Here is a 27721-nt window from a genome sequence, read left to right on the forward strand (position 1 = left end):
CACAAGCACGCACAGCCGGACTCCTTCCCTCCACCTCTGGAATCTCCTCCTATCTCTGCGCTCCCTGCTGCTACCTCTCCCTGCAGCTCCCGAGGCTTCCTTTCTGCTGTCCCCCTGGTTCTCAAGCACCTGTTGGACCACAGAGACAGGTGGAAGGGGCTGGGCTGGGCTGGGCTGGGTGTGTTTGTCGGGGGAGGAGGTGGGGAGAGAGGTTGTGTGTCTGGGGAATCTGTGTTTATCTCTCTCCCATTTACTGCAATCTTTCGGCAGTCGGCAGTCGGGAAGCTCAGTGCCAGGTGAGGAAAAGAGAGCAAGGGGCTCCCCCAGCAGGCCCTGAGGAATAGGGGACGAGGGGGAAGGAGGAATGAACAAACAGAACGGGGAGGCAAGAGGTCCGGGAGGACAGACAGTCCAGAGGATAAATGGAGCCTGGGGAGGACAGATAGCCCAAGAGACAGACAGGAGAGGGGGGAGGGGGGAAGAGGGGAATTCAGATAGAGCTTGGTGGAGAGACACAGCCTCCGGGAAGGAATCTAGATAGCTTGAGGGATAGGAAGGACAGAGGGAGTTTAGGATGAGGGTTGAGAACAAGGACAAGAAAGTCAGAACCTCTATCCAGGGAAATTTCCTGGAGGTGGGGGAATAGGACACAGTCTGAGATGGAAGGGAATTAGTTGGAGTCAGGCTCCGGCCCCTCAGGGCCAAATAAGGGGCTGAGAGAGATGGCTCTGGTTAGGAAGGAAGCAGAGGGTGGAGGATAGGGTCAAGCCAGGCAGCCTCCCTGTTTGCCCATATGCTGTCTGTCGTCCCCCATAACTATTCCATTTCAGGCCCAAGAATTTAAGTCAAGGAAGGCCTAGCAGACACAGGCAATTAACTCACTTCCACAAGGGAGAAGCTCTGTGGACTGGCTGCTTATGAGGATTTAGGTCCCAGTCCACCTAAACCCTCCCAGAGATCCCACTTGGGGCCTTGCATAATCTCTTATCAGGATGCTCTAGCTTTGTAGCCCCCAAAGTTCTGCTATCTTGCCCCGGGTAGCTCCCAAGAGGGATGACCTTCCCCTCCCCTCCCCCCATACTAACGAGTCCTGATATTCAAGAGCCTCTGGGGAGGGAGGTATGCTCTCCTTTTCCATTCTCTGAGGCGGGACCCCCAGGGCAGGACCCTGACTATCTTCCAGGAGGAGGATTACCAGAAGACTCAGAGGGGAGTGTAGAGGATAGAGTGCGGAGGAAAGGTCATTTTGATTTTTAGAGGAGAAGGCTCCACAGCTAACTTTTCCTTCCCTCATTTTCTCAGGGGAGACGTGTGAATGAGGGGCCGGAGGGGTGACCGGATGACCATCAACATCCAGGAGCACATGGCCATCAACGTGTGTCCTGGCCCCATTCGGCCCATTCGGCAGATCTCTGACTATTTTCCTCGACTAGGGCCTGAGGGTGTCGGAAGTGGAGCAGACCCCCAAGCCCAGCTCTCCCCAGGGGCTGGGGCTGCAGCTACACCCAGCCTAACGCCCCTGGCTCTGTCTCCCGGGGCTGGTATCCGAGGGGCTGGGGCCTCTGAGGAGGGGGCTGAAGTGGACAGCTATGACTCAGATGACACCAGTGAGTCTGGGGAAGATGCTGGGGTCTCAGGGTAGCTGATCATGGGGAGGCCCCTTGAGCTCTGAAAGGGGAGGTTTGGGAGACAGGAGAAAGAGAAGGAAGGGGAAACCAGGAACACCAGGGTCGTTTGGGGAGAGAGAAGCCCTGATGTTGCAGCCTTGCTGCTGTAATCAGTGACATTACATCTGCCAGCCTCAATATTAAATATTTCTGTTGAGACCTTCCCACTTACACAAAGCTCAAGCCCTAGCCACAGCTGGGAACATAGGAGCAAGATCGAGTCTCTCTCTCCCTCCTTCCTTCTCTGCCTCTGTGTCTCTCTGTCTTCTCTGTCTGTCTTTTACACACACACACACACACACACACACACACACACAGTCATTTATGCAGTCACATACAGCCATCTTTCCTGACACAGAGAATGTCACTCCTCCTCAGACCTCACACAGGTACACTCATACATAGAAATTCTTTTACATATTTTCAGTCTTCCATAATCATCTGTATTTTTAGTCATATTTACACACTCAGATTCATACACATAGAAAAAGTCTATACATAATTATACAGTCATATATTCACAGGATCTTATTTCTCCCTCTCTCATACAAATACATACACAGAGTTTTCATTCTCTCCTTCCCTCCTTCTCTCTCTCTCTGTGTCTGTCTGTCTCTCTCCCTGTCTCTCTGTCTCTGTTTCTCTCTGTCTTTGTCTCTGTCTCTCTGTCTCTCTCCTTGTCTCTCTGTCTTTGTTTCTGTGTCTCTGTTTTTGTCTCTCTCTGTCTCTGTAGCTGTCTCTCTCTGTCTGTCTCTCTCTCTCTCTCTCTGTCTCTGTATCTCTTTTTGTCTGTCTGTCTGTGTCTCTCTCTTTCTCTCTCTCTCACACACACACACACACATACACACACGATCCCATCACAAAAATTCATACACAATTCAGATCTCTCAGTTTCACCTTGACAAACAGTTATTAAGTGCTCCAATATCTTTAAGTATTAAGTACCTATTTAATACTTAATGTACCAGGCATTATTCCAAGAAATGGATGGGGATATAAAGATAAAATGCAACACTCCTTGCCTTCAAAGACCTTACATTTTCTGGGATGGACGGGGGTGGTGGTAGAGTAGTATGTGAAAATATAGTACATAGACAATTAAGTATAATAAAAGATAATTTTAGGAAAGATTAAGTACCAGCAATTTTGGCAAACAGGGAAGGCTTCCCACAGAAGATTGCACCTGAGTTGAATCTTAAAAGGAACTTAGAGATTCTAAAAGACACAGATGAGAGGGAGTTAATTCCAGGCATGAGAGTCTATTCCAAAGCACAAAGATCAGAGTCAGAATATTGAGTTCAGGAATCAGCTAGTGGGTCATGGCCAGAATGTTGAGCAAATGAAGAGGAGTAACAGTAAATATCTGGGAAGGTTGTGGAGGACTTTAAATACTAGATCAAAAAAATTTATTTCTGCTCTAAAGGCTAAAAGTAGTCATTGAAGATTTTTAAACTGGAGATTAATATGGTCAGATCTGTCTTTAGAATGGTAATCTCTGCATTGGTGAGGAGAATGGATTAAAGAGGGGATATATGGGAATCAGGGAGCGCACAATTAGGAGACTGTTGTAATAGTTCAGGAGAGAGTTTGTACAAAAAAAATCAATATAACCAAATTTTGTTTATTTATTTATTTTTAACACACTGCTTTATGAATCATATTGGGAAAGAAAAATCAGAGCCAAAGGGAAAAACCATGGGAGAGATTTAAAAAAAAAAACAGAAAAAGGAAGAGAACACATCATTTGTTGATTTACCTTAAGTCTTCTTAGTTCTTTTTTCTGGGTGCAGATGGCATTTTGTGTCCAAAGTGTCTTGGGATTGCTTTGGATCACTGAACCACTGAGAACCAAATCTTTCATAGTTGATCATTGCACATTCTTGCTGTTATTGTGTACAATGTATTCCTGGTTCTGCTTGTTTCATTCAGCATCAGTTCTAAATCTTTCCAGGCCTTTCTAGTCAGCTTGTTCATCATTTCTTATAGAACAATAATATTCCATTACCTTCATGTACAACAACTTATTCAGTCATTCCCCAACTAATGGGCATCTACTCAGTTTTCAATTCCTTGCCACTACAAAAAAGGTTGCTACAAACATTTTTGCACATGTGGGTCCTGTCCTCTCCTTTATGATTTTCTTGAGATACAGATCCAAGAGTGGCACTGCTGGGTCAAAGGGTATGCACAGAGTTCCAAATTGCTCTCCAGAATGAATATAACCAAAATTAAAAGGAAAGCAGAAAACTGGCGAAAAATTTTATAGTTAATATTTCTGATAAAGGCCTAATTTCTTAATAATGTGGAAAACTGAGTCAGGCTTATAAAGATACAGGTTATTCTCAGTTGATAAAATTGATAAACAGGTAGTTTTGAGACCAAAAAAAAAGTCAAAGTTATCTATATGAAAAATGTTCTAAATCACTATTGATTACAGCAATTCTGAGGTATATCTCACACCTATCAGATTGACTAGTAAGACAGAAAAGAAAAATGATAAAATGTGGAGATGTGGGAAAACTGTTGGTGGAGTTGTGAACTGATCAAACCATTTTGTAGAGCAGTTTGGAACCATGCCCAAAGGGTTATACCCTTTACTCCAGCAATACCACTACTAGGTCTGTATTCTCAGTTTGGTTTTTTTTTTTTTTTTTTAAGAGGAAAAGGACTTATCTGTATAAAAACCATTTATAGCAGCTCTTTTTTATGGTGGTTTAAAATTGGAAATTGAGGGGATGTCCATCTATTGAGGAATAGCTGAATAAGTTGTGATATATTATTGCAATGGAATATTATTGTGCTATAAGAAATGATGAGTAGGATGATTTCAGAAAAAAATGGAGAGATTTACATTGATGCCGAGTGAAAAGAATAGAACCAGGAGAATATTGTGCATAGTAACAGTAATATTTATGATGAACAATTATAAATAACTTAGCTATTCTCAGAATACAATGATCTAAGGTAATCCCAAAGTATTCATAATGAAAAATGCTAGCCACCTCCAGAGAAAGAACTGATAGCAACTGACTATAGACGGAAACATTTTTTTTCACTTTCTTTCTTTCCTCCCTCCTCTTCTCTCCTCGTCTTTCCTTTCCTTTCTTCTTTTCTTTCTTTCTCTCCCTCTCTTCCTACCTTTCTTTCTTTATTCAAGTTTTCTTCCACAAAATTACTAATATGAAAATGTTTTCCATGATTGCATATGTATAGCATATCAGTTTATTTACTGTCTAAGGGAAAAGGGAGGAAAGGGAAGGAACAATAGAATTTAGAAGTCAAAACTTGGGGAAAAAATCTCAAATGTTAAAAATTGTTTTTACATGTAATTGGGGGGAAATAAAATATTATTAAAAATAGTTCATGAATTAGATAATGAGGATCTGACACAGGGTTGGTGTCTATGGAAAAGGGAAAAGAGGATGAACATTAAAGATACAGATGTGGAAGTGACAAAATTTGGCAACTGATTGTCTACAGGGAGAAAAGAAAAGAGAAGATTTGAGGATGATTCTTAGATTTCATCCTTTGTTGAGTGTGAAAAACTGGTAGTAACCTCAACAAAAATTGTAAAATCGGGAGATATTGTTTTGTGTTTTGGGGGAGTGGGAGTGGATGAGGGAGTTAATGAGTGTTGTTTCAGACATGTTAAATTTGAGATGTGAATGGATCTCTCTCTACAGCTGCCCTGGGCACCCTAGAATTTGACCTTCTCTATGACCAGGCAACCTGTACTCTCCATTGCAGCATCCTCAGGGCTAAGGTGGGTCCCAGACACACTTCTACAGGCTCAGTCTTTCTTTTATTCCCCACATTCCCATTTCCTTCTTCCTGGGCTCTAGTTATTATTAGTGAGGAGCAGTGATGGAATATTTCTTCTTTTCTCTTCCCCTCCATCTTCCCAAATTGAACATTCCCCCCCCCCCCCCAACTTCCTACCTCTGTCTATCATCTTTAGCTTTCATTTGGCTCACTGTTTTTCCATCTTTCTTTGGGTTTCAGTTTTAATCTCTTCCTTCATTTTCCTGGCTCTCCTATACACTCTCCTCCTCTCCCTAGCTTTTTCCTGGTTATGGATACTTAAGATGGGGGGCTTGGGGTGGCCTGAAGAATCTCCCTGGGCTCAGGGAAGGGAGGAACTGAGAGGAATCTCTACTGTCTCCTACTCCTCCGTGGATAGGGCCTCAAGCCCATGGACTTCAATGGCTTGGCTGATCCCTACGTCAAACTGCATCTCCTGCCAGGGGCCTGCAAGGTATTTCCTCCTCCTGACTCTCCCCTTCCTCTCTCTTCTTCCTGTTTCCATCTCCATATCCCTTGCTAGAATGTCTTCCTTTACTCCTCTAAGAAGTGGGAGCCTTTCCCTTTTTTGCTAACTTCTTTATAGAGACCAAAAATCTTGCTGAATCAACTTAATTTATTATTATCATCATTATAATCATTATTATTTTTAAGCTACTACTATGTGCTGAAAGACACAAAAATAATTGACTGGCCTCAAGAAGTTTATATTTGAATAGATTCCTCCCCTTCTACCTTAAGTTTTTTCCCCTCTTCTCTTTGTGGGTACTCCTTACCCCTTTGGGAACCTCTTACCCCTTTTATGACCAATAGGCCAACAAACTGAAGACCAAGACTCAGAGGAACACACTGAACCCCGTGTGGAATGAAGACTTAATGTATCGAGGGATTACTGATGAGGACATCACCAGAAAGGTGCTCAGGTGAGGCCCAGAATGCTCTTGATCTAATTTATCCTTTCCATCTCTTCCTGGGGCCTTGGTTTTTAAGTCATGCACTCCCCCTAAGATTTTTATTCTCTCTACCTTCACTTTCCACTACCTTTCAGCCTTCATTCATGCTCTTATCACGCCCACTTTAAAAACAAACAAACAAAAATCTTTTTCTTTACCCTGGTGATCCTTTGAATTATTAATCTAGCTCTCTTACAATTACTGGGTAAACAATAGAAAAAACAGTGTACATGGCTGCATCTCTTCTCCCCCGATTCATTCCTCAACCACTGAAATTTGGCTTCTGCTCCCATTCTATATTCTACTGAAATTACTTTCTTCAAGGTCTGGGTGATCTTGTTGCCACATCTAGTGATCTCCTGGAATGATAGATTAGACCTAGAAAGAATATTAGAGATCATTTTGTCAAAACCTCTGAATTTTACAAATGAAAAAACTGAGGCCCCAAAGAGGGGAAATGATTTGTCAAAGTCTAAGTTTTCTTGCCTATTGACATTTCCATATCAAATCACACTGTTAATCATGCCCTTAAAAAAAAAAAAAAAAATCTCTCTTCCCTTGGTAGAACAGGTTCCAAAGGAACCTTCCCTTTCTAACCGACCAGGCTGAATTAGCTTCATCTTCCTAAAACGTGACTCTCAGCCCAGCAATCCTCTGATCAAATACCTGCAGTAGCTCACAAAAGCATTATGAGAACCCTAAACATAAAGAATTCTTCTTCTTATTATTATTATTATATATAAAAGATATCAAAAAGATGAGATTGAGATAAATTATCAAAATAATTGGCAATATAACTTTAACATACATTCTCTCATTTGACATTACTCCATCAAAATAGGTTTGATGAGCTTACCCCGTCAAGTCTAATTCTTTCTATTACTCAAGACCCTATGTAATCTGACCCACACCTCTAATTAGTGGCCAGTTCTTGCCATTTCTTTGACAGGGAAAGGTGTGGAGTGTGACAGTGACATCATGGGTGATTGGGGAACTGAGAGTGTCATCAATAGAAATAAGGACCCAAGAAAGAGCTGGTTTGGGAAGGACAACAGTGAGTTTGGTTCTGAATATGCTGCATTTGTAGGGCTAATGAGACATCCAGGTGGAACTACACAGCAGATGGCTGGAAATATGAGTCTGGAGTTCAGCGAAAAGAGACGAGGGCTGGAGGGAGAGAGTTGGGAATTGTCTGCATAGAAATAATAATTGAAGCTGTGAGAGTGGATGAGATCATCGAGGGGAAAAAGTATTTAAGGGAATGTGGAGAAGATGGCTGAGGATTAAGCCTTGAAGGATGCCCACAGTAAGAGAATAGGAAGAAGAGAAGCCAATAAAGGAGGCAGAAAAGGAGTTATCAGAGAGTTAGGAAGAGGGCTAGAATATCGCAGTGTCACAGAAGGCCAAGGTAAGAATACCCAGCAAGAGATGGAGAACGGTGACAAATAATGAGAAGGCAAAAAGGAGGAGGACTGAGAAAAGACCATTTAGATTAAGCAGAGAAGAAGGTACTGGTGACCTTGGAGAGAACAATTTCAGTAGAGTGAGGAAGACAGAAGCCAGACTGCAGGGGATTAAGGAATGAGTAGGTGGTGAGTTAGTGGAGGCAGTAGAATAAACCACATGAGGAGTTTGGAAGTAAAGGAAAGAAGAGAAATAGAAAGGTAGTTTGAGGTGGCAGCAGGGTCAAGCCAATGTTTTGTTAGGAAAGAGAAGATACGAATGTATTTGTGTAGGTGGTGAGGAAAGAGGCAGCAGAGAGAAATAGAAAATATAAGAGACAGAAGAGACAAGGGATAATTGGTGAAGGAAGATCCAAAAGGCAGCAGGAGGGTATGGGATCAAAGACAGAGGAAGTGGAATTAAATTTGGAAAAGAGAGAATCGGAATATTGTGGTGAAGCTAAGACACAGGACCAAGAGGGTGGATGTCCCCCTCTCCCTGCTGCCCCCAGGTCCACAGGCCCCTTCTACCATTTTTAAACCTCCCCCCAACAGCTCTGAGACCGAGACTGCTTTCAGTTCAGCTGGGCATCCCTAGACCCTGTTACTCTACCACAAACTGGCCTGACTATAGACCTTGTAGGCGGGAAACTCATCTCATCTTGGTTCACTTGGGGCCACTCACCCTAGGTCAGTCTCCATCTCTGGAGCTGAATTTAGGAGGGGGAGAATAAAGGAAGCATTCCCCTTGTCTTGGCTCCCATTCCAGCTCTTTCCTCAGGGAAATCGGGAATGTAGGTTATAGGAGCCCCTCCTTCCTGGCCCAAAACCTATCTTTGTCTGGCAACATGTCGGCTGTGGACTGAGTCCTTGAAGATGTTGGGGGCTTAGGAACATGGTGACATGTAGACTATGTTTGGATATGATCACACTAGTAAAAAAGATTTTTCTCATATTGTGGAGGGGACCTCTTGTAGGTTTTCCAAGAACCCCCAGGAATTGGCATTCCTTCCTTAATTACCAATTGGGTGTCCAAAATGAGGAGAGGAGGGAAGAGAGAAGGGAAGCCATTTCCACAAGATACATCAGTGAAAGGAAGGTGGTTTGAGTGAACCCAGGCTTTTAGTTTTCTTACTCCCTTGGGCCTCTAGTAGTGAGGACCCCCAAATTATTATATAACAGCTTTGTTCTCCATGAGATCCTTACCTGTAACTCTAGGTACCTGTAACTCTAGGCCCCAGATGGGCCTCTCCCTGCCCCACAAAGAGGGAAAATCCCCCTCCAGATGCCCTGCAACTTTTCTGCAGTATCCTTTACCATGAAGTCCTCACCCACAATCAAGGCATCATCTCTGCCCCCTGGCTGGTGAAGGTGAATCTCTAGAGCTAGGATTCTCTGTGACACTGCCCCCGATGCCTCTGTCCTTCCAGGATCTCTGTCTGTGACGAGGACAAGCTGAGCCACAATGAGTTCATTGGGGAGACCCGGATACCACTTCGCCGTCTCAAACCTTCCCAGAAGAAGCACTTTAATATCTGTCTGGAGCGACAGGTCCCGGTCAGTTTTGAGTATCTGGAGCTGAGACTTCTTGACCAAGGTGGGGTGGAAAGATGGAGCCTTGGGGAGGGTGGGAGGCTAGGGTCCTTGAGAAAAGAAAGAGGGTCTGTGGACCCAAGAGGTTAATGGAATGGAATAGCTGGCATTTATCATAGTAGGTTTATTTAATACACATTGCTTTATGAATCATGTTGAGAGAGAACAGAGCAAAAGGGAAAAACCATGGGAGAAATTAAAAAAAAAAAAAAAAAAAAAAAAGAGAAGTGAACATAGCATGTGTTGTTTTACGTTTAGTCTCCACAATTCTTTTTCTGTATGTAGATGGCATTTTCTGTCCAAAGTTTATTGGGATTGCTTTGGATCACTAAACCACTGAGAAGAAGCGAGCCTTTCGTAGTTGATCACTGCACATTCTTGCTGTTATTGTGTCTAATGTGTTTTGGGTTCTGCTTGTTTCACTCAGCATCAGTTTGTGTAAATCTTTCCAGGCCTTTCTAAAATCAGCTTGTTCATCATTTTTGGTGGAACAACAATATTCTATTACCTTCATGTACCACTCCTTGTTCAGCCATTCTCCAACTGCTGGGCTTCTAGTCATTTTCCAATTCTTTAATGGCTGGCATTTAGACTCTCTTCTCTTTCCTCTAGCTGGCATCCCCTTCCTCTATGACAGCAGCCCTGAGAGGGATTTCCTGTTATCTGAAAGAGGTAAGGAAATCATGCTTCTCCTCTTGCCCCCTCCAGCAGTCTCCAAGAGAAAGAAGGGTCCTGTTTGTATAGGGAGGAAAAACCCACACCTAATACAAGTGAAAGGAAGCACCTTTCCAACTCCTTAAAGATAAGAAGGAAAGAGCAGGAGGAGGGGTGGGAGAGGAAGAATCCTTTCATTACATTGAGTGGGCTGGGTATGGCTGGAGACTAGAGGGTCCATTTCCCGAGGTGCTGTCTCCTGTCCTCAGCTGGAGAGAGCAGAACAGAGCCAGGGGCTGCTGGAGGAACGGGGTCGCATCTTGCTCAGGCTCACCTACAGCTCTCACCGTCGTGGGCTGCTTGTGGGTATTGTTCGATGCGCCCATCTTGCAGCCATGGATGTCAACGGCTACTCAGACCCCTACGTCAAGACGTGAGGGACCCAGCCCCACTCCCTTCCTGGGCCCCAGGTGTCCTGACTCCCAGCACCTGGACCTCTTTCCCGTGCAACCTCCCCTGGTTCTCACTGACCCTGTAGTGTTCCTAGAACCTTAGAATCAAAATTTCAAATTTCAATGGGGAGTGATTTATGAGTTAGTAGTGGGAAACCAGATATCTTGTATGCCCAGTGAATGTTTTTCTCACTAGACCCACTGAACCCTAGTCCTCTGCCCCCAGCCCTCCTCCGTCAGCCCCAAGCAGCCGCTCCCCACCCCCAGTTCCTCTTCTATCCTTTCCCACTCCTAGAATCTAGCATTTTGACCCACTGTGGTCTCTGCAGGTACCTGAGGCCAGATATAGAGAAGAAATCGAAGCACAAAACATCTGTGAAGAAGAAAACTCTGAATCCGGAGTTTAATGAGGTGACTTGAGGGGTAGGGAAAAATGTGGTAGACACAGTTAAGTGGGAGGCTTGATTTTGGAATGAAGTCACACTTATTTCCATCCTAACTACCAGGATCCCATTATTTCTTCTGGGAGATGTGGAAGGTGTTTTCTATTTTGGGATCCCTTTCTGCTAATGGAGACCCCACTGAAACAGGAACTATATAGATACCTGGGCTCCTATACTTCTAGTTAAGAAATCCTCTTAATTCCATCTTCCTCAAAGTTCTTAATTAAGCCTTATAGTGTCTTTAGGCAGCCAATGACTGCTGTGGCACAGACAAGATTTCCTGATGCTCACATCATCCCTTTTCTTCAGTTGAGCAGAAGGTCAACTCAGAGAAATAATTTTGGGCAATCCCAAAGATGAAAGTAGGGAAAAGTAGCCCTCCATATTCCCTACTTCCTCAGGAATTCTTCTACGAGATGGAGCTCCCGGCTCTGGCCACGAAGACCTTAGAGGTCACGGTCTGGGACTACGACATTGGCAAATCTAATGACTTCATTGGTGAGAAGACTGGCTCCTGTGGGTTTGACTCTGATGGCCAGCATGGGGATCAGATTTACATACGGAAACCTGCCTTATTTGGGACAAACAAGGCCCATCATTCCGGCACTGTTCCTTTTTTCCCCTCCCCCAGGTGGAGTGTCCTTGGGCCCCAATTCACGGGGAGAGGCCTTGAAGCACTGGAGGGACTGCCTTCGACAATCAGATGTGACCCTGGAACGCTGGCACACCCTGACCAGCGAACTGCCTCCCGCTGCTGCCTCCTTTTCTACCTAAACCCCACAAAGATCCCAGCCAACCAGCCCCACGGACACAAGCTAGTTCCTAATAGAGAAAGCAAGAGACCATGGGAAACCAGGGGCTTCAGTTGGGTAGCTTCCCTTCACTCTTGGAAAGTCAAGAGCTAGAAGGGGTGGGAAGAAGGAAACTAAGCTCTGTTATTTCCCTGGGCTCAGGAAAGAGCAGAAAACTGATTAAGCCTTTTGAGAAAGAGGCCCTCAAGAACCTTAGCAAGAGTGGGGAAGAAAGAGGGGGCAAGGAACAGCCCCTTCTTGGGGGGAGGGGGGAACCACAGGGCCATGTGATTGTTACTCAACTTCGCACGAGTGTGTTGCACGTTTACATGGGGGTGGGGGTGGGAGAAGCTTCTCCCTCTCCCCCCTCAACACTTCTTGTCTTATTTTGTGAGATTCACTTTGTTACTGTGGGGATGTCTTTTTGTGAGGGATGGGTGGGGCTATATATGCAAATTTCCTACTGCCTGATAGGATATTATATGCAAATGAACCATACCACTCGCATGTGCAAGGGGAGGGAGAGAATTTATTGCCCCACTCCCTCCCCCCAACCAGGTCATTTCTCCTCTCATCCACCTCTCCAAGCTGCCCCGGCAAAACTCCCCACAGTGGGAGTAACCCGGATTAGGATGGGGTTAAGGAGGGAGGACATTTCAGAAAACAAATAAAACCACCACATACCCCTTTAATAAAAGTCTGCAGTAAAAAAACAAAACAAAACAAAACAAAACTAGCCCTATCTAGCTGCCCCCTTACAGCGGTAGCTGATGTGTGGGGGCTTTGCCTTCAGGAAGGGGAGGCAGAGGCCCCCTGCGGCTGCATCCAGCAGCAGGGGTAAGGGGGTCCTGGGCTGACCTCTGAATCTGTCTGCCTTCCCTACGCGCCACTGGCTGCAAATCCAAACACAGCGTGGGCCCACTTTCAGGGCCGGGAGCTGCCTCCCCACCTCTTCTCTGGGGGCGCCGTGCTGCATGTTTACGCCTCTTCTGATTGTCAATGGCCGGACCAATAAGACCGGGCATCAATAAATGTCTCCAAAAACACGACGCTCTTTGTCTTTGCTGCTTCTGTTGCCACTGCCACCTGGCAAGTGGAGGGAGGAAAGGGGCTCGGATAGGAGGTCATTCGGGGATGTCGATCACGAGGTCATCATCGCCGTCCAGGGCATCATCTCCACTCCCGGCATCACTGAACATCTGGCGAGGGACGGTGCTCAGGATGGTATGTGGGGGCAGCTTAGGAGGCCCCAATGGGGCCAGGGTTGCCCCTACCCCAGCACTACCAGCTCCCCGGCCTGGGAAGGTCAGTGAACCCCCCACTGGACACTCAGATGGCCCCACTGCCATCTGTAGGGAAGGCAAGGGAGGAGAAAGATACAGGGGAAAAAAAAAGATAATAAGGAAAATTTCCCTCCCTATCCTTAGAATGAACTTTTCTGAAAATTCATTGGACCTCTCCCTTGCATAATTAGTCTACACAGTCGGGCAAGGTTACCTGGTCTCCCCACCCATCACTAATGGTTTTATAATCTGGTCAGATAACCCCCTCAGTGGGTTAGCTCTTGGTGCACACTGAAAAGCACCAGAGGACCAGGTAGCCCTATGACTGCTTCGTTTTGAAAACTCCAGTCTCCGACAGCTTTGCAGAATTTTTTTTTCTCAGGTTGTGGGTTACAATCACCGTCTTAAAGTCCTAAGTCCTGTTCATCCAGGACTCACACTTTAGTTTCTGATGAGTTCCTAAGAAGCAATATGTTTTGACACCAGAGTCTAGTAGCATTTAGTGGAGACATTAGCCAAGTAAAAGGGACAAACCCAATGGCCAAGTCTAGCTATGATTTCAATTTGGTTATTTGGTGCTGGAGGAGGAGGAGAGAAGGTAGATGCCACTTGGTCGGCATTTCTCATCAAGTGTCTGGTACATTGCTAGGTGTACTGTAAATTCTGTGAGAGCCCTGCACTTAACTGGTGCTCAGAAAATGTTTTGTTGGCTGAGGGGTGCGGTATGGCGCATTCTGTGCTCTAAAATTTTCCCGAACTTCTCCTCTCCCCTCAGATTTCAAATACATGCCAGCAAAATCCTAGGTGGGGAATAAAAAACTGTTGGCCAGGCAGGTCAATAACAATCTAACTCTATAGCTTCAGGAATGATACTCTTCCTGAGTCTGCTCCCTTTAAAGATTTTTGATCTGTCAACAAATGCCTTTCTGAAGCTCTCTCTCTTTAAGGGAGAGGCAGTGTGATACACTGGAAAAGCACAGGATTTGAAGTCAGGAAACTTGGATTTGAATACTGCTTCGCACCCAATCTCTCAGGGCCTCCGTTTCACATCTGAAAAATGGTGGTATCGCAGGGTTATTGTGAGGAAAATATTTTGTAACCCTTAAAGTATCAATGCCAGTTATTATTACAAGGTCACCTAACAGTTTTTATGATTTGTAACTTTTTCTTAAAATTCCTCTGTGAGCTTATGCCATATTCTCTGAAGACTTTAAAATCTTCTTGAAGAAATTTCATTAGTGATATGGATATATAATATAATTTTTGTCTGCAGACAAAAATTAGCTATCATCCTTATTAGGTCTATCCCGTATCCTAGGGGCTAGATGGTCTTTAGCCCAACCTTTCCCTTGGAAATGAGGTAGGTGAGGCTGTAGGCAAATAACTATGTATTTTAAGCCATATATCATTCCCCAGTTTTAAAAAATCCTTACTCCACCCCTACCCCCATCCCCAAAAGCTACTCTCCTCCATCTCTCCTCCCTTCAGTGGCTAAACTCCTTGAGAAAGTTGTCTACATTGCTACTTCTGCTGTCTTTCCTTTTATTCTCTTAATTCTCTGAAGTCTGGCTTCCAACTTCATTATTCTACTGAAACTGCTCTGTTCAAATTACCAATGATTTCATTGCCAAGCTTTTCTCTAGCCTAATCATTCTTGAGCTCTGCAACTCAGTCACTGTTGAATGCCCTTTTCTCATTAATACTTTCTTTTAATATCATCCTTTCTGGATTTTCCTCTTATCTACTTTTTAAGCTCCTTACTAAATCTTCATCTTACTATTAGTATTCCCTGCCAAGCCTCTGTCATAATTTCCCCTCTTCACTATTTCCTTTGGTGATCTTATCAGCTGCCATAAATTCAATTAATTATTCATGTGCAATGATTCTCAGATAATTTATCAAGCCCTAACCTCTCTCCTGACCTCTAATCTCAATTTCTAACTATGGGATGTCTCCAACTGGATGTTCTGTAGATACTTTAAACTTAGCATGTCCAAAATCAAACTCTCTACCTAAACTACTCCATCTTCCAAATTTCCCTATTTATTGTATTTGCCATGAAATACCTTGAAAGTTCTATATTTTCATTCTTTTGACGGTTTTAATATTTCTCATTATCTCGTGAAGTCATTAACTTTGTCCATTTCTCATTTTTAGGGAGTTTGATCTTTGGTTAAGGCTCTGTGTCTATTGTGCTAAACTTTTAATTCCCCTGTCTAATTCTTTCTTCTATAGCTCTTATTCCTAATTTTTTTTTTCCTTTAGCATTCTTATTTCATTTTAAAAAATATTTTTAAACTTGTTTTTAACTCACTTCATCTCTTCCAGGAATTCTTGTTGAACTTGTCCCCAAACTGTGGTTTTCTTTGAGGCTTTGCTTGTAGATGTTTTGGTGCCATCTTCTTCTCCTGGCTTTTGTGTCTTGAAAGTCCCTGTCACTATAATAGCTTTTAATGGTGGGATTCTTTTATTACTTGTTCATCCTTCCAGCCTATTTTCTAACTTTAGGACCAGGCCCTGTCTGTATATACCTGAAGGGAACACCTGGACTGATCTTAAAGTATTGAGTATTAGATTATTCCAGGATTTCAAAGATCGCTCAGGCTGAGGACTGGTAAGCTTTTAAGGTTCCCAAGATGGTCTAATCTTGGACAAATTCGATTGCTGTCCCCTGGTTTGAGTTCTTCAAGTTCCTGATCTGAGTTTGGGTCTGAGCAACAGGCCTGTGAGCTTGCCTTTTGAGGTTCAGTAGACTTATGCTGGACTCAGTCACCATCAGCCAAATGGAAAGCTTTGCTAGTTCAGTGACAGAATTCCAGATTTCTCTTTGGTCTGGGAATCCTGCCTTGGTAATTCTTTTATAGGTTTCAGATTGGGGTACAAGTTGAAACTGAGACTGGACTCCATTCCTGAGTAAGAGCTACACAGCCACTATTTGCTTCTGAACTTGTTCCTCACCCAATGCAGAGCTAGTACCTGTAATTACTCCTCACCCCAAAGGCTACCCCTGAATAAAGGCCCCTCCTCAGTACACCCCGATCTGTGACCTGGAACTGGATTGTGAACAACAAAGTTGTCAGGGGCATCTGGTGCCCTGATGTGGGGTCTGAGAACTTGTCTCACCCTAGTGTACAGACTTAGTCTTCTCTCAGTTGTTGGGTACTGGAATGCTCTTCTTGGCATGGTCCTGGTCAGACCCTATTCCTACTATCCACACACTTATCTGCCTCCTTATATCCTAGGCTGGAAAAATGACTTACTGTGACCTTTTTTATGGGATTTCCTGATCAGGATTCATTTCCTGGATATTTCAGTTACTCATATTTTTGTTTGGGGGGATTTGGTTGTTTTTTGGGAGGGCACGGAGGGAGGAAGATGAGGAGTGCTACTTATTCTTCTTCCTGTCATACCGACATCTTTGCTTTGCCTTCCTTTTCCTATCACCATTTAGGCACCATCATCTTCCCAGTCACTTAGGCTGGAAATCTAGTCATATTCCTCAGTTACTCTTTATAGCTCTGTATCAAATCTGTTGCCAACTCTTTTTTCTGTTTATGTCTAATTACCTTCTCTTTTCTCTTCTAACACTGTTGCCACACTGGCAGAGTCCTATCACCTCAGGCCTGCACTATAGAAAGTCTTCTAGTTGTCCTGCCCACTCTACTCCATCCTCCACTTAACTGCCAATGTGACCCTCCTAGAGCACAGTTCTGACCACATCACTTATTTACTCAATAATCTTCAATGGCTTCCTTATTACCTGCAGGATCAAACATAAAACCCTCTGTTTGGCTTTTAAAACTCTTTATAACCTGGCCCTTTCCTACCTTTCCAGTCTTCTTACACTGTAATCCCCTTTCTTGGACTCTCTGATCCCATAACACTACCTTCCCTGAACAAGTCATGAAAATTTTCTGATTTTAGACAGTTTCTAGCCCCAGGCCTGGAATGTACTTCCTCTTCACTTTTGCCTCTTGGCTTCCCTTAAGTCTCAGCTAAAGTTCCTTTCTACAAGAGACTTTGCCTATCTCTTATTCTTAGGGCCTTCCTTCTAAGTCTACCCTCAGCTGATCCCCACATACACCTTATTTATACATAGTTGGATCGTGGTTTCTAAACAGTTTTGCCTTCTTTGTATCGCTAGAGCTTAGCATAGTAAATGGCACAGAACAAGGGTTCAATTCATGTTTACTGACTGACACCTGAACTATATTCAAAGGATGCTGTGTGGGTCTCTTGAGTTTTTCTTGGAAAGAATAAAGGAAAATGAGGAAGATAAGAGGGACAAATCTACCTTTCTGGCCTGTCAGTTTTTAACCAAACGATATTTTCAAGTCATCTTTCTGCTAAAGAACAGTGTACTGCATCTGAAATCCCCTGCTGGGCTTGGAGGTCCTCAACTATCTGGACTCAATTTAACTACCAGTGGTCTCTGTATACTCTCTGGTCTAATCAGAAATACACAACCTCACACTTACCTCTGCCCAAAATACAAATCTTAAGTGGATCATTTTTCTTGTTTTCTTCTACCTATTCAGAATGTAGTCAACCTTCAAGGCTCAGACTAAGACCCAACTTCTCCCTGAAGATTTCCCTAGAGACTTTACTCCTCCTTCTTCATCTTTTACCTCTAAATTTAAAACTACATGATGTCTTAAATTATTTTCAAGGTTATTCTTTGGCTACTAAACCAGACCATAGTCTAAGAGACTGGAACCACATCTTCTACTTCTGTAAGTGCCAACAGCACCAAGCACAGCACGTTGGGTATACAACAAGCTCTCGATACTTAGCAAAAGATCCTTAAATTTCTATCTGTAATCCAAAAATTCCCCTAGATTCAAGTTCCTCCTCTCCTATCATTTTGACAACCCCAAACCCACACTATACCCCCCTCCAAGAGTCCCAACTTCCCCAAAATTCAGGTACCTTGAGCTTCCGGGGTAGGCGGGGCCGTTTCTCCCGCTTGGGTCTCAGGGGGCTGGGCTCAGGCAGCTGCAGGGCCAGGTAGTCGGAGGGGAAGGGGGAATATGGGGGAGAGGCCAGCTGCAGGGGAGGGGAAAAAGGGGAGAATGAAGATGGGAAAAGGATGGAAGTTGGGAGAGGGAGAAGAAGTTGAGGGAAGGGAAGGAAAAGGAGAAACCCAAACAAGAAAAAATGGAAAAACAAACAAACAAAAAAAATGGTGATGAGCATGGTAGGGGCCAGCTGGCTATCCTCTGATTTCCACACCTGCTTGCCTCCCTCCCAGCATTGCCAACTAACTGGTTGCTCACCTCATAGAGGTATCATCTTCTTGGAGGACTTCCCTCCACTTGTCTTACCTCTGCCCTGCACTCAAAAAGATTCTGAGTCTGCATAAAAATGAACTGGGGGAAAAGGGGGAATATCATACAACAGTAAGAGACAGGACTTTGTCAAGTAAGCACTGACCCTTCTTAGAGATGGACCAGACTCACTTAGATCAGTGAAGGGAACTGGCCAAGACCCACAGCCTACAAAAGCAGCTCATTTCCAGTCAGTTATACCAAGTTGGTTCCTGATTCAGAAGAAGCTGCTGCCTGCCCTCAGCTTGGCATTTTAGCATCATGAGAAGCTATGGGATTCTCCTTGTGTATCACCAACATCAGCCTGGCTGCTCTCTTTCCAAAAAGGCTGTCTATATCCTGCACAAAGTTAGTTTTACTATAGACTGGGCAAAACTACAGACACAACTCATAGCCAAAAGGGTAGACACATCCCATACACCAGCCCCTATGAACACTGGGTGGACAAAGTCATAACCCATCAGTAACAATGCCACTGCCAGTTCCTGAAGCAAGCTCACCAAATGATGTCTCAGCCAATCTGTGAAACCCACTTCAAGCAAGACAGCTGGCCTTACTTTCCTGATACAGAAACTAAAGCTGTCACATTGAAACCTTGGCCAAATCATGACCACTGAAACTTCTACTCACCGAGGTCAGGTACGGAGAGGGGCCCCCGGAGGCTTGCAGGGGAAACCCTGAGGATGGGGGTAGTGAAAGGCCAGAGGGGGATGGGGTACCCCCCAGAGGGGGACTTCTTTTCCTAGAAAGGGGACAACAGAGAAGATCAGACCCCAAATAGCAAACCTCCAACTCTTGACTCTAGCCAAATTCTACTTGTGCCACCCCCTCTGGAAAGGACAGGGAACTAATATCACAACTAGGCAGATATTCCAAAGAGATCAAAGACAGAGAGCAAGAACCTAAACATACAAAAATATTTGTAGCAACACTTTTCATTGTGGCAAAGAAACGGAAATTAAGAGAGTGCCTAAAAGTTGGAGAATGGCTGAATAAATCACGACACGTGAATGTAATTGACTATTAATACTCCATAACCAATGATGAAAAATTTAAATTGAAGGAACCCAAGACTCAGGTAAACTGACAGAGTGAAGTGAGCAGAACCAGAAACACAATTTAGACGATAACTACAACATTGTAAAAAAACAAAACAAAACAATAAACCTAAACAACTTTTAAAGAGTTAAGAACTCTGAACAATGCAATATATTATTGCTATTCCAACGGATCAACTAATGAAACATATTACTCACTCACTACCTAACAAAGAAATGAAGGACCAAAAAAGGCAGATTAAGATATTATTTTCTAAGATGGAAAACGTAAGAATTTTTTTTCCTTGACTATTTCTTATTTGTTACAAGGGTGGGTTTTAGGGTTTGTTTTTTTTTTTTTTTTTCTCTCTTCTACAAAGAAAGGAGTGGCCCTACTGACAAGGATACCCTTCTCCCACCAATAAAGAAAAGAGGGTCATTTGTAGCACTGAAAATATACAGAAGAGAACAAAAGGAAACTCAGGAGACACAGGCAAGCAGGACAGCTTTGACACTAACATGGTAAATTTATTATATTATTTGAAGAAAGGCAAGCTGTATATAATAGAGATTCCTGGCTTCTCCTACAATTCTCTTTTTCTATTCTTCTGTGTATATGAAAATGCTCATGTTTGATGATGTTTGTCAAGTACAGAATAACAAAAAAAAATTAAGTGCAAAGGGGAAAAAAAGAAAGGACAGAAAGAATTTGTCTTTAAGACGAGAAGGATAGAGGATATGTTCTCACCTCTTGGGGGCTGGTGTCTCAGTGAGTTTGGGTGTTCCCTCTGTCTCACTGTTCTCTGAGGATGCTGTGGCATCTGAGTCTAAAAGAGAAAAGGGAAATTTTGGACTATTTTCTCTACTCCCTCAGTGCTCCTTCATCCTGAAGGATGCAACATTTATTAAATACACCATCCGCATTCCTTGCTCTGACTTATTTGGAATGTCTTCTTCCATCTCTTCTAATCCTCTAAGTCAGGGCTCCTCAAATTATGACCCGCTGCCAGATGCAACAGCTGAGGACGTTTATCCCCCTCACCCAGGACTATGAAGTTTATTTAAAGGCCCACAAAACAAAGTTTTTGTTTTTACTATAAGTCCGACCCTCCAACAGTCTGAGGGACAGTGAACTGGCCCCCTATTTAAAAAGTTTGAGGACCCCTGTTCTAAGTTATCATCTTCCTTCCAGACCAACCCTTCCAGACCCTATTACTCTACCTTCCATAATCATCCCAGTCAGAGTGATTTTTTTTTCTTCCCCTGAACTCTAATTGTACTTGTACTTTTAACTAGATCAGTATATCCTACTTTTTTCTATAAAGTACCTTTATGCCTTCCCCCCCAAACTAGACCATAAACTCTTATGGGGCAAGCAGGGACTCCCTTGTAGCTCCAAGATCCAGGATGATATCCTGGAAGTAGCAGGCAATTAATTAGGAACACTTAAAAAGGGAATGTGAATATTAATTTCTCTCATTTGCAGCAGTGTCTGTATAAGTCAGTGTGGGATTTTGAGTCAGGAATATTTAAAGATTCCACCTCAGGAAATCAATAGTTGTGTCACCAATTAAGACTCAATTCTCTCATTAGTAGAATATGAAATATCTACCCTTTCAGAACTTAGATTCAAATGTGATACTATAAGAAAAGTATTTTGAAAACTTAGTTGTACTATGTAAACATTAATTTTTATTATTATTTCTTTATGTTCCTTCTATAGATTAGAAAACTAAGACCTAAAGTGGAGTAGCAGAACTGAGAGTAGCATTCAGCTCCTCCGATTCCTGGCTTAACTTTTTGAAAAGAATACATTCAGGCAGAAGACTTCAGTAACCGATAGGGAAGACAGATGCGCGGCTCTGGCCAATCTTGGAACTCTCTCCTGGATCTTACATTTCCTCATTTGTAAAGTACCTCCTGTGCTTTTGGGGGAGTCCGAGGAGAGCCTTTCACATCAGTCTTAAAAAACTCATTACTGTGAGCAAGGCACGCAAGTAGTCTGGCGAAGGGGGTGAGCAGCGCTCACTGCGCCAAGGGAGCCAGTTCCTCTGCGCTAGTTTTTACTCACCAGAAGAATCTTCATCCACATTTTCGTACTGCAGGAGGCGATCCAGAAGGAAACTAAAGAAAGGGACGGGAAGGAGGGCTGAAAGGGCGTGCTCCGGGCCCCTTCCCTCCGGACGCCCTGCTCCCGCTCCCATTTCGGGCGTGCTCACCTCTTGTCCCGGGACACTTTGAGCAGCTTTCTCTGCGCCTTCCTCAGCTCCTCCTGAAAGCACTCGTGCTCCTGGATAAGAAAGCATCAGAGCTGGAAGGACGCGTGCACAAGCCCCTCGTTCCGCAGGTAAGGGAAACGGAGGCTCCGACGGAAGGGGCTAGCCCAAGGTCATAAGGTGGGGGGCAGGGCCGAGCTGAATCCCCGAGGGTTTGGGCGTCTTCGGGCCTCCTCGGCGGGAGGGAGGGAGGGAGGGGCGCGAGGGGGCGAGAAGATTCTCAGGGACCCGTCAGAGGCCAGGTCTAGGGACCCCGGGGCAGGGGGGGGCCGAGCTCGGATCGGTCTCCTGACACACTTACGTAGATTAGGAATTTGAGTTTCCGTTTCAGGTTCCGGTATTTCTTCTTGTAGTCCACCTCGACGTCCGCTTGCCCATTCATGGCTGGCCGGGGAAATCACGCTCACTCCGGGCGCCGGGTGCCCGATTCTACTCAAGCTCGGGCTACAGGCCTTGCGGGGGAGGCCCCCCCCCCCGCCAGGGCTCGGGGAGAACCGTTACCTACTCCCCACTCCACAACAGGCGCTGTCCGCCGCACAACTTCCGGAATCCGCCTCCTCACTCCCACTTGAGACTACAGTTCCCAGAAGCACCCGCGCAGGGGTTTCGACGGAGAGAGTGGAGCACGAAAAAGGACTATCCAAGAGTGTCAGGGAAACGCGCGTGCGCAATGAAACCAGCAACCGGGGGAGGGGGGAGGAGTTATCTCGGGCTCAGCGGAGGTATTGACCAACGGGCGCGTAGGGACGTGATGACATCACGAAAGATGAGCCGAGACGTTTGTCGTCCCATAACTCCGCTTGAGAAGTTAAAAGTTCGGAGCACTATACTACGACGTACTGCTTTTAAAGCAGATCACGGCCTTCTCCGAGTTTTTAAACTCAGGATGTTGCGTTGGAAGAATTAGGACCACGCTCAGACTTCGCGAAATGCATACGTCACAGCCGAGCGCGGCGGAAGCGCCTGCGGTTTATCCAAGCAAGGCTGAACACTTTTCGAAAAAGGGAAAAACCATCAAATTCACAGTTCCACTGAGAGGCCGCTTCCCGCCCCCCGGCTAGTAGGCCGCCTGCGCAACTTACTCCATACGACGTGAAGCTCCGCCCCGATTGAGCCCAAACTACGGTGGCCTGGAAGGGGACGAGCCGGTGTGAGAAAGAGGCATCGGCGAAGGTGGGGAAAAGGCGGGAGTTGTGGGAGCAGGACAGGGGGCGGGGCAAGATGGCGCGGGAACGCGAGATGCAGGACTTCATCCGGAGCCTCTTCCGGGGTCGCCCCGACCTGAGGTGAGAGGGGAAAAAAGACAGGGGGAGAGGAAGGGAGACGAGAGAGGGTTCGGGGTTCCTGGGCTCTGAACCGCGGGAGAAACCAAGAGTGGGCCGCGCCCTGCCGCTCCCCGCCCGGGGAGCCCGATGGGGAGGGGCGCCCGAGCCCGCCCCCGCGCCCTCCCCTTGACTCCGCGTCCCGCCCCCCAGCGTGCTGACCCACTCCATCGTACGGCAGAAGTACCTGGCCCACGTGGGCCTGGACCACCTGGAACCCGAGGACAAGAGGAAGCTGAAGCGGCTGGTGGAGGAAGAGCTGCTGAAGATGCAGGTGGAGGTGGGCCCGACCCCCCGTGGAGGCAGGGGGAGGGGAGAGGCGGGTCCTCTGGCCGGCCAGTAACCCCCACTGATGTTCCTCCATCCCTGCCTGGGCCGGAGGAGGAACTGCCGAAGGAGGTGGTCCCGGTGCCCCTGGGGCCAGGGGGGAGGGGAAGCCTCGGGAGCCAGCTCACCCCTCCCCACTGACACTCCTGCACCCTGCCAGGGAGAGGAAGAAGAGGAGGAGGAGGAGGCAGAAGAAGAGCTGCTACCTGGGGAGCAAGAGCGGGTGAAGCGATCACTTAGCCCAAGCAGCACCTCTAGAGCGTCCCAAGTGAAAAAGAGGAGGAAGCCGTGTATCAACTCTGAGACAGGTCAGTTTCCGGCTAGTAGCAGGAAGGCCGCTGGAGTCCCCCCCCCCTCATTCTCTGCTCCCATCCTCTTCAAGGAGAAGATCCAGTTCCTTATGTCTGAGGAGATTGGGGGGGGGCAGGGGGAGAGAGCAGGAGCCACCGTGGAAGAAGTCTAATCTGCTGAATTTGGTTTCCTTGTACTTTGCAGAACACAGCTCGGAGGACTCGGGTCTGGATCCCCAGCCTGAGAGCCCTCCCAGCTCCCCGAGGTCCCTGTCAGGCAATGGGATAAGGAGAGTGAAGGAGCCCGAGGAGATTCTGACACCATCCAGGAAGATGACAGCTAAGGGGGAAGACCCTGAGGGGGAAAGTGAAGAGGAAGAGGAGTTCAGGGCCTTTGTAAGAAAGAGGGCAGTAAAGGAAGTGTCGGAAGAAGAGAGTGAAAGCAGGAGCGAGGAGGAAGCCTGTCTCAAACAGAAGGGCCGCGTTGGGAAGAAGGGAGCATCCAAGCCCGGGAAGGAGGAGCAGAGAGTCAGTCCCAGAGTGAAGGGAGGGAGGAAAGCAGCCCAAGTGTCGGAGAGTGATCAGACTGACAGCGAGGAGGAGGGGGATGGAGCTGTACCTCAAAAGAAGGGGTCCAGAGCCCCAGAGGAAACCAAGGAGTGCTCTGCCAGGAGGAGGGCTGTGGGGAAGTTGGTGAAGGAGGAAAGCAGCTCTGAAGATGAGAAAAAAAGCCTAGCTAGGAAACGGCAACCAAAGCAGACTACTGAAGAGAATGCCAGATTTAGGGGGGGTCCTGGAAAGAAGGGAGTGAGAAAACTGGCCAGAGACAGTAGTGGGACGAGTGATGAGGAAGAAGAGGAAAGGGAGCAGAAAACAAGGGGCAGAAAGTCAGGAGGGAGACCAAAAAAGAGAGACTGGGGGACCCCAAGGGGAGGTAAGAAGGTAGCAAAACAGAGTGAGAGCAGTGAGGGAGAAGACAGTAAGGGGAAGGGGAAGAAGGGAGAGAGAAAGGCCGTGGAGGAAGAGAGTGAGGAGAGCATTGAGGCCGAGGAGGGAGGGAGCAAAGCTCCTAGGGAAGATAGTGAGGAGGAGAGCAGAACCGATGACAGCAACCAAAGTGGATACAGGAAGAAGGGGACCCCAAATGTCCAGGACCGGTCTGAAGCAAGTGAGGATGAGGAAGAAAGGACAGGAAGGACCAAGAAGAAGGAGGCCAAAAAGGGCCGTGCACCCCCTTCTTCCACTTCCTCTCAGGACAGTAGCCCAGAAGCCAAATCAGGGAAGGTGAGACATGGGGTGTGGGAATGCCAGGGGCAGGGTTGAGAGGAAAGGAAGATTTAGTTAAAAAATTACTTGTATTGATGTCTTTTGTTTTTATGTCTGCTTCTATTCCACATATATCCCATTCCTTTCTACTCTTTGGTTTTTTACAAAGAATAGGAAAGGGGAAGGGATAGGGGAAAGACTGTACAACAAAACTAACAAATTGGTGGTCTGACTATATATGCAAAGTTTCACATCCATAGTCGCCCATCTCTGCAAAAAAGGGAGAAAGGGATATTTTTTCCTGTCTTTTGGGACAAATTTGTTCATATAATTACATAGCCTTCAATTTAATTTTTTTGTTATTCTTTTCTATGTTGTCAATTGTATTTGTTATTTTCCTGGTATTGGTTACTACACTTTATATCAATTCATGTGTACTTTTCTATTCGTCTTTGTGGCTTTTTTATAGCACAGTGTCATTCCATTGTATTTTTATACCTCATTTTTCCATCTGGGCACCTGTTTCCAACTTTTTGCTATTAAAAAATGTTCCGCTGTAAATATTTTAGAATATGTTGGGATCTTTTGTGTGTTGTTTTGTTTTTTGGCCACCTTAAAATGTAGGCTCAACAGTGGAATCTCTGGATATGGATATTTTAATCATTTTTTTTTTAGTACAATTCAGAACTGAGTTTCAGAATGGTTAGACCAATTTCCAGCTCCAGCAACAATATATAATGTCTCTTTTCATCCCTCCTTCAATACTGGTTACTCCCATATTTTTTGAATCAGATTTCTCCTTGGTGATTTGGAATATCTTTTGTATGGAAAGTAAGTTTATAAAGAAGAAAGTGTAAATGTAGACGTCATAATCATAAGTCAAGGATAAAGTTAGTTTTTCTGTATCCTACTCCCAACCTGGCTGTCATTCTTGGTGACCCCTTTCTCACCTTCAACCTCCTTATTTCAGGGCTCTCGAAGAGGAGAGGACCATCCTGCAGTAGTTCGGCTAAAGCGCTACATCCGAGCCTGTGGTGCCCATAGAAATTACAAGAGGCTGCTGGGTTCCTGTCGCTCTCATCAGGAACGACTCAGAGTCCTTAAAGCAGAACTGCAAGATTTAGGCTTAGAGGGTGAGGTGAAAACAACTGGGAAAGGAAACAAAGAAGGAGGGGAAACCTGGTAGGAAGTACAGGCTTCTGGGAAAACTATCAGTTTATTGACATCTTGGGTAATCAGATTGACAGTGGGAGGTTAGTTCAGGAGACCTAGAAAGAAGGGACCAAAAATTCCAGAGGGGATCAAGGAAAGTCCTGCTTAAAAGGTGACCGAAGAGCTAGTGGAGATGCCAAGTCAAAGATAGATTCAAGAAACAACGAATAAGAGAGTATAGGCCCCACCTGTTTCTATCTTCTTGGAGCCCACTCTTCTGGTCCTAGGAGAAAAGATGTCAAGGCTAAACTTTAAAAAAAAAAACCCTTTTGTCTCAGGTAACCCTTCCCTGGAGAAGTGCCGAGCAGTGAAGGAACGAAGGGAAGAGGCAGCAGAGATGGCCTCTTTGGACGTCAGTAACATCATCAGTAGTTCAGGTACAGATAGTGAGGAAGGGGAAAGCAGATATATTAGAGGTAGCTGGGTGAAAAATAAAGCATTCAAATCAGGACTTGAATTCAAATCCTAAAACATTAACTGTATGATTGGGCAAGTCACTTAACTTGTGTCATTCTCCAATTCTTCATCTCAAAAGTGGGGTTAATAATAGTACCTAACTACTACTAAGGTTGGTGTTACAATCAAATGAGATCCCTTAAGCTACTGTCTTGATAACATCATTATTTTTTGTAGGGGGGTATAAAGTAGTGAGAAGAAAGGGGAAAAGGCTTTCAGGTCAGTTCTACACTGATCCCTTGCTATTGTGAGGGAATATGATGAAGCACTTTTTTTGGAAGCTAGTTCAAATTCTGGCTGTCTTACTATCTTTGTGACCTTGGATGCCAAAATCTCTCTGGGTCTGTTTTCTTCTCCACAAAATAGCTTAAAAGAATCACTAAGATCCACTCTACTTCTAAATTTTATAATTCTCAGGGCGATCTCGGAGACGCAATGCTTGGAACCCACGTGGGGAAGTTGGGCCATCCCAGGAGGAGCTGTACCACCGGAGAGCCCTGGATTCAGATGGGGATGAGCCAAGGGCCCACCCACCACCTACTGATTGGTCAAACCTTCGGGGCATTATCAGCAGTGATGGGGAGAGTGACTAAGACACCCCAAAGCTTCTAGAAGCCACAGTGCCTCTGAGCATAGGAAGGAATCTAGTCCTGCCCTTGTATAAAGTGTATAGAGTACCCTCCATTGGGTCTAAGTATTTATATATGTATTTTCCTGTTTCCAGTTTTGTCTGTCTGTGGTAAGTGACTTTTTTTTTTCTTCTCTGAAAGAATGTTCCAGAAGCAGTGACTTTCACATCTACAAAGATGAAGTTGCTTGAGTCTGGGCTCTTAGGTTCATATTCTCATGTTTTTGACTGAAATACTGGTATTTATGTGGGCTTTAAAAGTCTCAATAAATGAGCATTTGTTACCTATTGTTTCATGTTTCTGGCCCAAGGTGGAAGCCAAGCCCAGGGCCTTTTTTTCTGTGTTGGGTCAACTCAGGAAAGCTGGCCCAACTCAGATTGCTTATCATTGCAATAATCAACCAATTTTACTCCAGAACAGCCTATGCTGCATCTCCCTCCCATCTTCCCTTCTATTGACTTAAGTTCTCTTACTTTTGTTGTATGCAAAGGTGAGAACAG

General features: G+C 45.2%; 3 protein-coding genes across 5 annotated transcripts; 2 read left to right on the forward strand and 1 right to left on the reverse strand.

Annotated features, from left to right (window-relative positions):
* DOC2A (double C2 domain alpha) lies at window positions 1-12222 on the forward strand. 2 transcript variants are annotated; one of them, XM_003762068.3, is made up of 11 exons: window positions 1-149; window positions 1303-1607; window positions 5351-5430; window positions 5848-5922; window positions 6282-6391; window positions 9294-9420; window positions 10069-10128; window positions 10380-10543; window positions 10892-10973; window positions 11407-11503; window positions 11637-12222. In XM_003762068.3, the coding sequence occupies exons 2-11, from the start codon at window positions 1316-1318 to the stop codon at window positions 11777-11779; spliced, it is 1230 nt and encodes a 409-aa protein (XP_003762116.1). In that variant the 5' UTR covers window positions 1-149; window positions 1303-1315; the 3' UTR covers window positions 11780-12222. The 2 variants fall into 2 exon arrangements, with proteins under 2 accessions (XP_003762116.1, XP_031819365.1); XM_031963505.1 differs by lacking the exon at window positions 1-149 and adding an exon at window positions 209-296.
* An 83-nt stretch (window positions 12223-12305) lies between these two features.
* Window positions 12306-22264, reverse strand: INO80E (INO80 complex subunit E). The gene is made up of 7 exons (XM_031963527.1): window positions 22021-22264; window positions 21663-21733; window positions 21515-21567; window positions 20192-20270; window positions 19037-19148; window positions 18009-18125; window positions 12306-13145 (listed from the first exon to the last, which is right to left on the reverse strand). The coding sequence occupies exons 1-7, from the start codon at window positions 22099-22101 to the stop codon at window positions 12921-12923; spliced, it is 738 nt and encodes a 245-aa protein (XP_031819387.1). The 5' UTR covers window positions 22102-22264; the 3' UTR covers window positions 12306-12920.
* Window positions 22265-22865: 601 nt separating this feature from the next.
* HIRIP3 (HIRA interacting protein 3) lies at window positions 22866-27504 on the forward strand. Of its 2 annotated transcripts, none has more exons than XM_012543304.2 (7): window positions 22866-23005; window positions 23195-23321; window positions 23529-23676; window positions 23864-24942; window positions 25895-26057; window positions 26415-26513; window positions 27010-27504. In XM_012543304.2, the coding sequence occupies exons 1-7, from the start codon at window positions 22941-22943 to the stop codon at window positions 27183-27185; spliced, it is 1857 nt and encodes a 618-aa protein (XP_012398758.1). In that variant the 5' UTR covers window positions 22866-22940; the 3' UTR covers window positions 27186-27504. The 2 variants fall into 2 exon arrangements, with proteins under 2 accessions (XP_012398758.1, XP_031819359.1); XM_031963499.1 differs by having other exon boundaries at window positions 23195-23315.
* Window positions 27505-27721: the final 217 nt, after the last annotated feature.

The sequence above is a fragment of the Sarcophilus harrisii genome, chromosome 1 (genome assembly GCF_902635505.1).
Source record: "Sarcophilus harrisii chromosome 1, mSarHar1.11, whole genome shotgun sequence".
Lineage (NCBI taxonomy): Eukaryota > Metazoa > Chordata > Mammalia > Dasyuromorphia > Dasyuridae > Sarcophilus > Sarcophilus harrisii.